The sequence below is a fragment of the Plectropomus leopardus genome, chromosome 13 (genome assembly GCF_026936395.1).
Source record: "Plectropomus leopardus strain MGB_pleo_1.0 chromosome 13, ASM2693639v1, whole genome shotgun sequence".
In the NCBI taxonomy this organism is placed as follows: domain Eukaryota; kingdom Metazoa; phylum Chordata; class Actinopteri; order Perciformes; family Serranidae; genus Plectropomus; species Plectropomus leopardus.
The window spans coordinates 29,595,674-29,607,322 of record NC_142188.1 but is presented as its reverse complement, the minus strand read 5'-3'; the positions used below and the strand labels follow the sequence as shown (position 1 = coordinate 29,607,322).

Here is an 11,649-nt window from a genome sequence, read left to right as displayed (position 1 = left end):
TCAATGAAAAGGTGACATACTATATTTTGTGTTATTTAGGGCACGTTCGTTATTTATGAGGAGGGAGGGGTGGTGCAATAAGGGGGAGGTATTTCAAATAATTTTTGAAATACTGGGGAGTGACTTAGGTTTTTTTTAATTTTGGACATGCAATTTTAAATGGCTGAATGTTGTATTTATTTTACCACAAACTTTCAAAAGAAGAAATGCAGGTTTACATTAAAAATGGACAAGATTGCGCCATTTATCATAGCCATAAACTGTAAAAACAGAAATTATGATTGGATTTTCAAATTTTGAGTGTTCCTTGGATACATCATTTGAAACAAACACTTCCATCAGAAACAAAAACACATAATCAAATCTACACTTAAAATATTGATATCTCATCAAAATCACTTTATTCTATGTCTCATTTAAATTTTGCCAACAATAAATTGTTTGCTCTCACTAACAAGCATGCATAACAAGAGTGAAAAACCAAGCCTTTTTTTTTTCAACTTCAGGATTTCGTCTTCAACTTTTAATTTTCAAAAATCAAAGTGTAAGTTGCCAAAATATAATAACTAATTTATGATGAAGGGAGGGTCATCCATATTCCCCAAGTCACTCAGGGGGTCTTAAGGAGAAAATATTTATAGCTTAAGGGGGGGTCATAAACAAAAAAAAGTCGTACCCCAGCCACCCTCACCTTTGAATAACAAAGAACAGTCCCTTAGACACAAAAGGAATACAAAATAATACATGCAACTTCCATATATGATATTTCTTCATAACAACTATAAATTACAAGTCTGAAAAGTAAAGTGCAGTGTGGTATGGTTGTACAAAAAGTAACTAGATGAATAAATGATGAGGTCTACCAGTTTGTAACTTCAGGGGTCAATAACCGCTGATACTGTCATATGATCATCACTAACACATACTCTTAACACAAGCTGTTCAGAAATATAGAAAAAATTGAATCAATCTGAAGTTTAGCCTGGTAATCAGCAGGTCAAACAGCTCTATCTAGTGGACAATGTAAATTATTGCACTTGGTGTAAAATGACCTCAAATATGCAGTGTGACCATCAATCTGATTGGCTTCAGTGAGCAGCTGATGATTATAAGTTGGTCACAGTACTTCTCAAATCTCAGCAAATATTTGTCCAACAGGACATGATACCACAAACACACACACACACACACACACACACACACACACACACACAATTCAGGATTGTGTAATTGCAACACACATTGTTTGCCATTTTTCCCATTTAACTACTACTAACAAATTTAGTACACAGTTGTAATGAATCCTACTGCATATAATTACATTAAGTTTGAAAAATATGACTGCAACATGTAGTTGATTAATGTATGTTCGGGCATTGTTCTGGCTTTAAAATGACAATCGGTTTTCATTAATCTGTGTATTCTTTGCTCAGCAGTAGCGCTGCAATGATGAGTCGGTGTACTGATTATTTGATTTATTGATTAGTTAAGCAACTTGAAATCAATCTGCAACTATTTTGATAGTCAAGTAATAATTTCAATATTTTTTAAACAACAAAGTTAAAACCTTTGTTGGTTTCTTGCTTCTTGATTGTGAGAATTTCTTTGTCATGCATGATAATAGACTGAACTACTTTGGATTTTTGGACAATAAAACATAATAAATCACTATTTGAAGATTGAACTTCTTGGAAATTACACAGGGCATTTTTCACCATTTCTGGGCGATTTATTGAAAAAAATGATCAATTGTTTAATAGAGAAAATAATGTGCAGATTAGTGGCTTATGACTAGATTTCAAAAATTTGACTAGAACTTTGATGTGTTGCGTGAATTTAGATTTTTAAAAAAATATGGAGGAACTTGGAGTGTTTCCAGCGTTATTTCATTAATGTTGCAAGGGATTCCAACAGGTCACCTCAGGATGTTACTTATTAGCAGAGAACGAGCAAACTTTCAACTTTCAACAAACTCAAACTCCTCCCCCGCTTCAAGTAGACCTACTTCTGCATTTTGGACTTTCAGTGTCAGTCACATTGTCACATTGTGCAAAGCAGTCAGGTCAGCAGACTGGTCAGAGCGGCTTCATACTGCAGCAGACAGCTTATACAGTTTCAAAAATGAGTGTTGTGAATGTGGACCGCTGGATTGAGGAGAACAAAAATGCTTTTCTGCCTCCAGTGTGCAACAAGCTCATGTGAGTTATTCTAGTTTGAAGTTTACCACATTGTGACATATATTTATAATTGCAGTCAGTTCTGATTTGCAACAATTTGATGGATTACATAATGAAAAAAAAACAGCCACAACTTTTCAAAGATTAAAAGTCACAACAAGTGCACAGTTTAGATACATTAATAAATAACCAACTAGCAGAGTTCCACTGACTGTTTGTAGCTGGAGCATTATTGTATTTCATTCTTTTCACTTTAAGGCACTTTTCTCAGTTGAATGTCATGTTTGTTGGAGGTCCAAACACCAGGAAGGATTATCACATAGAGGAAGGGGAGGAGGTAAGAGAGAAGCACTGATTTATTCTGCAAAAAGCTAGATTGTATAATGCAAACTTAAAATTAAATTTTTTTCAGTGATTGCATATCATTATCAGACGAAATACTGGTTGTTATTTTAGCCTCCAGTTCTCTGCTTTACATTCACAGTTAAAACTGTAGTTGGTAACTTTTAGTAAAAATTACTTTTTGTCACATTTGCTGAAGCTATCACTATCCTGACAGTGGTAGAAGAGATTGTCAGTTTACATGGCGACAGAAGGGGTTGCATTTTCAACACTCTGGAACCTGGTTTCAAAAGTTTGCGTTTTCAGGCCCCCAAAACGCTGTTGCCATGTAAACGGCCCCTTAAACTAATATTGATGTTTTTAGAGGCTAAAATACATGCTCTTGGACAGCAGTGCAGCTATTACTTAGCCTCCATGTCAGACTCCAGCCTGCTTCTCCAAACTGGGGGCGTGTCGGGTGAATCGCCAGTATGTAGTCAACTGACTCTGGATAAGTACCTCATACATCCCCACTTACAAAAATCCAAACTATCCCTTTACCTCCACACCACAGTCAACTCCCACCTTTCAGGTCCCCACATGCGGACTGCCTCTAGACTCTTTCCACACATGCTCATATAGGACACTCGTAGCATCCTGTGCATCCAGGCCGGTCAGGTGACAAAAGGTGAGATAAGGAGTACACCACACAGGTCTAGTAATCTTTCTAACTCCACACCCCCAGACTCTTTTTCATTTTCAGCTTGTATTTCAGCCCTAACTAAAGTGAGATCACCAGAGACAATTCCTCAGCCATCACACAGCTCCCTCTGGAGACACTAAAGGGTTCATACAACTTTTTTTCACCCGTGCAGCAGCACTTTCCAAGACGTTATCCCTTTGAAACCTTGAGCCACATCAGCTTGTTTTGTGCTGCATTCAGACGCTTTTCACAAGCATTTAAACCTTTGAAACGTGCACATTGGTTTGATTTCTGTCAAAAACACAGTAAAAAAAGCAATCAGCCACTTGTCATGAAAAGTCGCTAAAATGCTAAAAAAAAATGTGAAAGTTGTGAAAATTACCTAAAATTAGGTCACAGAAATGTGTTTTATCATTTAGATATATTACTTTATTTTATCACTTTGTGCTAATTTCAGGTAATTTCTTTACAGATTTTTTGCAACTTTTTTGGGTAATTTCTTGCTCAATTACTCATTGTCTTTTTTCCATGTCTTTGTGAGAAATCTATTTGCCTTTGGCTCAGGTTTCAAAGTGTTGATGTGAAGAACCTGTGCAGTTCCCCTTTAATCTAATGAGACAGTTTCCTCTGTCTTTCACTCTGTTTTAAACAGCTGTTCTACCAGGTGAAGGGGGACATGTGTGTAAAGGTGGTAGAAAATGGGAAACACAAGGATGTACACATAAAGGAGGGAGAGGTGAGCTTTGTTATAATTTGATAAATTGATTTTTTGTTTTTGGCATATTATGCATAGTAAGTTACATATAACATATTATCACTATATGAAGGCATTTTACTTTGTCACTGCTCTTTTCATTGGTTTAGGACTTTTACAATGCTCTAGTGCAACTTCGTCAGTAAAATTTGTGTAATGAACCTTATCATATTAACACTGTTTTAAATTTTATTTTGTCCCCATTTGTAGATGTTCCTGCTCCCAGCTCGGATCCCCCACTCCCCACAGAGACAGGCCAACACTGTGGGGCTGGTGGTGGAGAGGAGACGGCTGCTGACTGAGACTGACTGCCTGAGGTTAATTACTCTATTGCCCTCTCTTCTTAAAAATAACGATTTTATAAGGTGTTCGAGAAAATACAGTAGTTGAAATCTTTATACCTTTTGCTGATATTGAAATGAAGTGAATAATTGTGACTATTATTAGCAGAAGACAAACATTTTCAAGAAATGTCTACATTTGTAAATGTTTGGAAAACCTCATTCTCTATGCAGTAGTTTTGTGAAAAAAAGAGATTATTATTATTATTATTATTATTATTATTATTATTATTATTATTATTATTATTATTATTATTATTATTAATAATAATAATAATAATAATAATGTATTTATTTATTTTTCTTGAATTACTCACGCCATGGGGTAGGGGGTGGTTGTGGTTGTATAATGAACTGTCATCTGTATATTTCTGTAAAATCATATAAAACACCAAAAAAGAAAAGAGAAGAAGAAGTCATTAATACTTCAGCGGATGCATTTGAAGTTGTGATCACTATAAAACAGTAGCAATGCGTCAGATCACTGGAGAAAACTGTACACTAAACTATAATGTGCAACACAAAGATTATTTTTGTAGTCCAGAGGTTCACTGAGGTCCAAATGACCGAAAGGATTCCACAACATACAAGTTCCAAGTAGCACTAACGTGAGTGTGTGTTTGTGCCCTCAGGTACTATGTGGACAACACTACTGACATCCTGATGGAGAAATGGTTTTACTGTCAGGACCTCGGAACCCAACTGGTGCCAATTATCAAAGAGTAAGACATCTTTATGTTTATCTACACACTCTCAGTCTCTATCAGATCTGGTAGTTCGTTTTAATGCAGTCTGTTGTTGTTGTTGTTGGTTGATGTTTCACTTGCAGGTTCATGGCATCAAAGCAGTTCAAAACAGGAAAACCTGATCCCAGTGAGTTGCCCTGAAATTCCTTGTGATTATTGTTAAAATGTGATTTGTCTCGCTTTAAGTCTTTAAGTAAACCTTAAACTGGTGTTGTGGTTGTCTTTGGATGAACAGATGTAGTCTTTGGAGAACCTGCGTTCCAGATGAACACCATGAATGTGATGACGCCCTTCTCCTTCAAAGACTGGCTGGACAAACAGAGGCCGGCCCTGGCCAGCAGAGGGCTCGTCAACATGTTTGGAGCTCAGTTTGAGACAGAGGTACAGGGGATCATGTTTTCAGATGTGTTCTTACAAAAGTTTTACATTTTCAGCATCTTCTTTGGTATCAAATGATGTGTTTATCAACCCTTTAAAACCGGAGCAACTTGGCTTGATTTCTCTCAAAAACATGGGAAGAAGGCGATGATGGTGGTGATGAAGGTTGATGATGATAATGATGATGAAGATGGCGATGATGATGATGACAATGATGGTGCTGATGATGACGATGCTGATGATGATGATGATGACAATGTTGATGATGATGATGATGATGACAGTGTTGATGATGACATTGATGTTGATGATGACGATGATGACAATGATAATGACAATGACAATATGGAAGAGTTTCAAAGAAGCAATAATGCTCCATCCTATGACCACAATAGGTGATGGTGTTTGGACCCGGGCGGACCGAGGCGTCAGTACGGCAAAGTGATGTGTGGATTTGGCAACTGGTATGTTCTCTAAATGTCCTGTAGCTTCATGTGTCCGACCTGTCTCTCAGTGCTTTTTTTAACTACCATGTATGTGTGTTGGACTCTTTGTGTAATAACCAAACTCTGACTTTTTTAAAATTATCTTCTTTTCTCATCTCCCTCTCTCTCGGGCTCTCAGGAGGGATCCTCAAGAGTAACAGTGAACGAGCAGGAGTTCAGTCTGTCTGCAGGAGACAGTTTACTTGTTCCTGAACAGAGCCAGTGAGTCAACATGAATTAATTAATGACAAACTCTTGTGTGCTGTTGTGATATTTCAAATGTTTCTCAAATTTTGATTTTGACTTTTCCCTCAGAAAGATATTAAATAAGGTTTCTTCTTCTTCTGTAGGTACCAGTGGCATAGAGATGAGGGGACTGTTGCCCTGTTTGTGGTTCAAAACCCTGAGCGGAAGAGACCCTGAGCATCACCTGCAAATTCTCTCACACACACGCACACACACACATCACAGTATTGTGTATATGTGGGCAACAGAACTCAGTATTACATGTAGTAGTGAAAATAAGACAGTTTATAATCGCACGCAGTAAGTATTGTAAATCATGCACTCATTGAAGTTCAACACTAATATATGTTAATAAAAATGAGCATTGACCCACTTCCGTACTGATAAACACCAGAAGCAACTGAACTTAAAACTGTAAATTGCACTCTGTTGTTTTAACAAAAACACTAATCTTATCAGTGTACATCGTTTCTATTTCAATTTATGAAAGAAGTCAAAAGAATAAATAAGTGTCAAGATAAAATTGTGAACTGTGATCGTTTATATAAACATGCAAGGGAACAACATTTGACAAAAAAATCTTACTATTATCAACCCTCGTAAAAATGTTTCACAGTTCCAGTGTAGTTGTGCAGTTAGCTGGAATGATGTCAAATGCAGGTTTCAACAGGTTTTGCAAAAAATGACCATGTTCTGAGATGATAATCTAGTCCTTTTCCACAGAAACCCTGAATTGACTGGGCGTGATTTGGAGGTTTGTTTGTGAAACATGTTTTCAGACTGACATCTGAAACAAATGGCATCTCCTACAAATGGGTGCAGCTAGTGAATAAACACAGGGGTAGGCTTATTGTAGATGAAAGTCTGCGACAAAAAAAACAAAAAAAAACATGGATCACATATCTTCATAGAATCTGCTTTTCTTATGATTATAGACATTTTTGTGGATATATTGTGCATTTATTAGTGCAGTTAACTAACTACAAACTAGGATGTAAGTAAGTTTTTCACCCTGCAAACCAAAAAAATCAGATATTTGCTTATGAATATTTCAGAAAAGTTACAAATGTAGCCTGTAGAAATGGTTCTAATGTTCTAATAGATTTGAAAACGTGCTCAGACAGACCTGGTGGCATTATTATAATATGCTGGTGGACGGCCGGGAATTGGTCACGCCCATATGCAATGCACAGACACGGCATCACTTGACAGCATGGCTGGATGGAGCTGCTGGATGGGTTCCACAAACAACTGACTTTGGTGCAGGTGTCCAGAGTCCAGAGTGCAGGGCAGGTTGTTTTATTTTGCCTTTTCCAGATGTGTGTCTACGCGAACTCTAATGACACAGCTAAATGAGGTTCAGCAGTTGCTCCAGATTTTCACATACACATGTCAAAATCTCCCAACAGTGTGGTTTTGTTCCTAAAACAATGTCCCCAAGTGCTCTATAGTTGCTTTTGGAAGCCCAGTATTCCACACTGAATCAGCTCAGTTGTGCAGTCTGATCCTCAGAGTGTTCCTTATCACATGCTGCTCAGCTATAAGTGCAGCCACAGTCCAGGGCAAAGCATATTCCAGAGTCACTAGTCCTCCAAGGTTGTACCTATAACCTGAGTAGTCCCAAGGACAGGCCCGCAGCAGGCTCAGCCCGGCCCCCCAGCTGAACTCCCACAGGTAGATGAACAGAATGTAGGCCGCCAGACGCACTGGTAGTGGGAAATTCTCAGCCAGCAGCCGGCCTCTCAGGATCTCCATGAGGTAGATGGCGGTGGCGTACATAGGCAACGCCCAAAGGCTGCTGTGACCCTCCAGCCTCCTGTCCTGGGTGCTGCACCAGTCCCACACAGCAGTGAAGGACACCTCACAGAGGCAGCCGTGCAGGGCGTACACATAAAGACGAGCTGCAGCAGAGAGGGGACGGCTTGAGATGCTCCCATTTGGTTCTGCTGGGGCTTCACCTACAACACCGGGCCCTGTCACAAAGACAGTCATTGGTGTAAACCTTTGCCCCATTTGGAGATTTTTATATGCTATCCAAAATGTGGCAAAAGTAACATGTTCACAAAAACAAACCAGACTTGGAGTTAAAGCTTCTGGAAATTGGGTATTTAACATGCATGGACTCTTCCTACATGTTTTAGTCAGCTTGACATTGCAAACGTCAGCAGAATTCAGAAGTATGCTTTTATCCACTGTAGCAGGTCTACATTAAACTACTGTTTTGAATTTCTCTCAGTTGGCTGTTTCTGAAAGGCCTAAAAGTGCATGTGAAAATTTGACAAAATGTTGAATTGTTCCAGGAATGGTGTCTAAGCATTTGAGAAACCTATCAATTATTTAAGAAGTTATAGAAGCTTCTCATCTTATTCTTTGACAGTTAGTGGTTTGCTTCCATTGGAATTATGAGTTGTTCCATGAGTTGTTCTAGAGTGTAATTGGTTCCAGAATGTAATGGTTTGGGAATGGCAGAGTTCTAGAATGTTTGTTGGTTGCAGAGTGTTAGAGCTCTAAAATGTAAGGTTCCATGCTGACGATTAAAGAGCTCATGATGTTCACGCTGAGGCGTGAGCATGAGTGTGCCATTAGGAGGGGTAGCTGGTCCCTGGGGACCGGGGTGCGCATATTTTCCTTATGACATGCTCATGTATAGTTATGAGTTTTTGATTGTTAGGTGTTCTAAAATGTTAGTATTCTAGAATGTTGTAGTTCTAGAATGTTCGGGCTCTGGGATGGAAGGGTTCTAAAATGTCATAGCTCTAGAATGTTATGGTCCTAGCATGGCAGGGTTCTAGAATGTTATAGTTCTGGAATGGTGGGTTTCTAAAATGTTATGGATTTAAAATTGGTAGGGTTCTACAATGTTGGTGGTCTAGGATGTTGTAGCTCTAGAATGGTAGAGTTCTAGAATGCTATGGTTCTAGCATGGTAGGTTTCTAAAATTGTATGGTTCTGGAATGTGATAGTTCTAGAATGTAGAGATTCTAGAATGTAATCGTTCTAGAATGGTAGGTTCCAGAGTGGTAAAGTTTAAGAATGTTATGGCTCTAGCATGGTAGGGTGCTAGAATGTAGAGATTCTAGAATGGTAGGTTCCAGAATGGTAAAGTTTTAGAATGTTATGGTTCTAGCATGGTAGGGTGCTAGAATGTAGAGATTCTAGAATGTAATAGTTCTAGAATGGTAGGGTTCTAAAATGGTATACTTCTAGGTTGTTATATCTCTTGAATGGTTTTGTTCTCGCATAATAGGGAATGGTAAAGTTCCAAAATGTTATTTCTCTAGAATGTTTTTGTCCGCATAGTAGGGCTCTAGATTGTTATAGTTCTAGAATACTTGCCTTCTAGAATGTTATGGTTCTAGAATGTTATGATTCTAGAATGTAATAGGACTAGAATGGTTGGGTTCTAGAATGTAATAGTTCTAGAGTGGTAAGGGCCTGGAATGGTAGGGTTCTAAAATGGTAGACTTCTAGCTTGCTATGTCTCTTGAATGTTTTTGTTCTCGCATAATAGGGTTCTAGAATGTAGGGTTTCTAAAACATGTGCTTTCTAAAATGTTAGGATTCTAGAGTGTAATAGGTCTAGAATAGTAGGGCTCTACAATGTTATAGTTATACAATGTTTTGGTTCTAGAATGTAGTAATTCCAAACTGGTAGGGGCCTAGAATGTATTGTTCCAGAATGGTAGACTTCTAGAATGTTTTTGTTCTCACATTGCAGGGTTCTAGGATATTATAGTTCTAGAATGTTTGCTCTTTAGAATGTTGGGTTCTAGAATGTTATAGTCAAAGAATATTTGCCTTCTAGAATGTTAGTTCTGTTCTAGAATGGTAGGGTCCTAGAATGTACTAGTTGTAGAATGTTTGGATTCTAGAATGTAACAGGTCTAGGATGGTAGAGGTCTAGAATGGTAGAGTTCTAGAGTGTTATTGACTAGAATGGTATGGTTCTAGAATGTAATAGTTCTAGAAATGTAGAGTTCTAGAATATACTGATTCTAGCTATTCAATAATTTTATAGTTATAAAATGTTTGGGTTCTAGAATGTTATGGTTCTAGAATGTTAGATTCTAGAATGCAATGGGTCTAGAATGCTAGAGTTCTAGGATGCTAAGGTTCTAGCTTGGCAGGGTTTTAGAATGTTATAGTTACAGAATGTTTGTGTTCTAGAATGTTATAGTTCTAGAATAGTAAGGGTCTGGAATGGTATGGTTCTAGTATGTTATAGTTCTTGAATTCTTGCCTTCTAGAATGGTAGGGTTCTAGGCAAGGGAGCAGTCATTACATTAACACTGAGGCAGCTGAACCTTTCACTGGACAAGAGAGGGAAGGGTACACAGTTATATCACACTCATATCACACTGGATTGTTTCTAACATGCCACAGATCTAGAGTGTCACAGGTTTGAGAATGCCACAGTGTTCTAGACTATTACACGTTTGGTCAAGTTATGGTTCTAGAATGTTACAGTCCTAGAATATTACGGTGTTGTAATATTATTGTTCTACAATCTTAAATCAGGAAACAAGAAGATAATTACTACAACAATTGCAATAATGAGACGTATGTCGTTATGGAAGTTATTACTTTTAGATAAAGTGGGTGTTGCTTACTGAGAGTTGCATTTATTGAGAATTTTAGTCATTCAATTCTACATGTTAAACGACAAAACTTAAACCTATCTGGTCAATCTCTTGACAGGTAGTATTTCTTTTTGAAAGAACATCTTTTTTCTAGATTTTATTATAATTCCTCAGTGTGTATACAGTTCAGTTTGGTCCCTCCTCCACAGGACACACGGCACAGCGTACATGCTCTAATGTGGATTAACAGGCTAATAGCCCAGTTAAGCAAATTAAAGGCTCAGAAAATCTTCAACAGGTTTTCACTCTGAACTACAACAAAATACCATTGACTGATGCAAATTCATCTGACCGTCTGTTTTTTAAAATGAATTTATCCTTAAAATAGAATAGTGTCAACAATCCTACAACACATTAGCACCGATTCCAAGTCCATCACTTGGCCAACTTCAACTGCGATAAGGATGCAATGACAACAAAAGCCATATTATGCCTCAAAGTGTGGCACTCTACAGATATTAAACATAATAAACAATAATCAGTAATAAATCTCACCTTGTTCAGTGCTACCTTGTGTTCTCCTCGCATGTAGTTCTCTCACCTCCATCCCTGGCAGCATATGGGTCCCTGTACCTTTGTAATCCCTCTGCTTCCTTGTGTGTGTGTGTGTGTGTGTGTGTGTGTGTGTGTGTGTGTGTGTTTGTGTGTATGTGTGTGTAGATCTTGGGCTAAACATTAAGCAGCTCCGTGTTATCGTGTGGGACAGTGATGTCCAGTGAGACAGTGATGTCTCTGTCACAGGCTGAGGTTGTGAAACCAAATAAGAGACCCAGGAAGCAAACCTGGAGCTCCTGAGAAAAACTTTTCTGTAATACTAATACTAGTATTAATCCCATAGTGGATGCGTTAATGGTTTAT

General features: G+C 38.0%; 2 protein-coding genes across 3 annotated transcripts; one reads left to right on the top strand and one right to left on the bottom strand.

The window, feature by feature from the left end:
- The first annotated feature begins 2,037 nt into the window (after positions 1–2,037).
- On the top strand, positions 2,038–6,674 carry haao (3-hydroxyanthranilate 3,4-dioxygenase). The gene is made up of 10 exons (XM_042502531.2): positions 2,038–2,198; positions 2,436–2,514; positions 3,854–3,937; positions 4,166–4,272; positions 4,929–5,018; positions 5,126–5,169; positions 5,278–5,423; positions 5,816–5,884; positions 6,045–6,127; positions 6,256–6,674. The coding sequence occupies exons 1-10, from the start codon at positions 2,122–2,124 to the stop codon at positions 6,326–6,328; spliced, it is 852 nt and encodes a 283-aa protein (XP_042358465.1). The 5' UTR covers positions 2,038–2,121; the 3' UTR covers positions 6,329–6,674.
- Positions 6,419–11,397, bottom strand: LOC121954341 (transmembrane protein 229B-like). Of its 2 annotated transcripts, XR_015778462.1 has the most exons (3): positions 11,287–11,397; positions 7,278–8,124; positions 6,419–7,015 (listed from the first exon to the last, which is right to left on the bottom strand). XR_015778462.1 is itself a non-coding variant. In XM_042501787.2 (2 exons), exons 1-2 carry the CDS (start codon positions 11,348–11,350, stop codon positions 7,640–7,642), a joined length of 549 nt encoding a protein of 182 aa, XP_042357721.2. In that variant the 5' UTR covers positions 11,351–11,353; the 3' UTR covers positions 6,419–7,639. The 2 variants fall into 2 exon arrangements, 1 of the variants encoding a protein (XP_042357721.2); XM_042501787.2 differs by having other exon boundaries at positions 6,419–8,124; positions 11,287–11,353.
- Between the last annotated feature and the right edge of the window lie 252 nt (positions 11,398–11,649).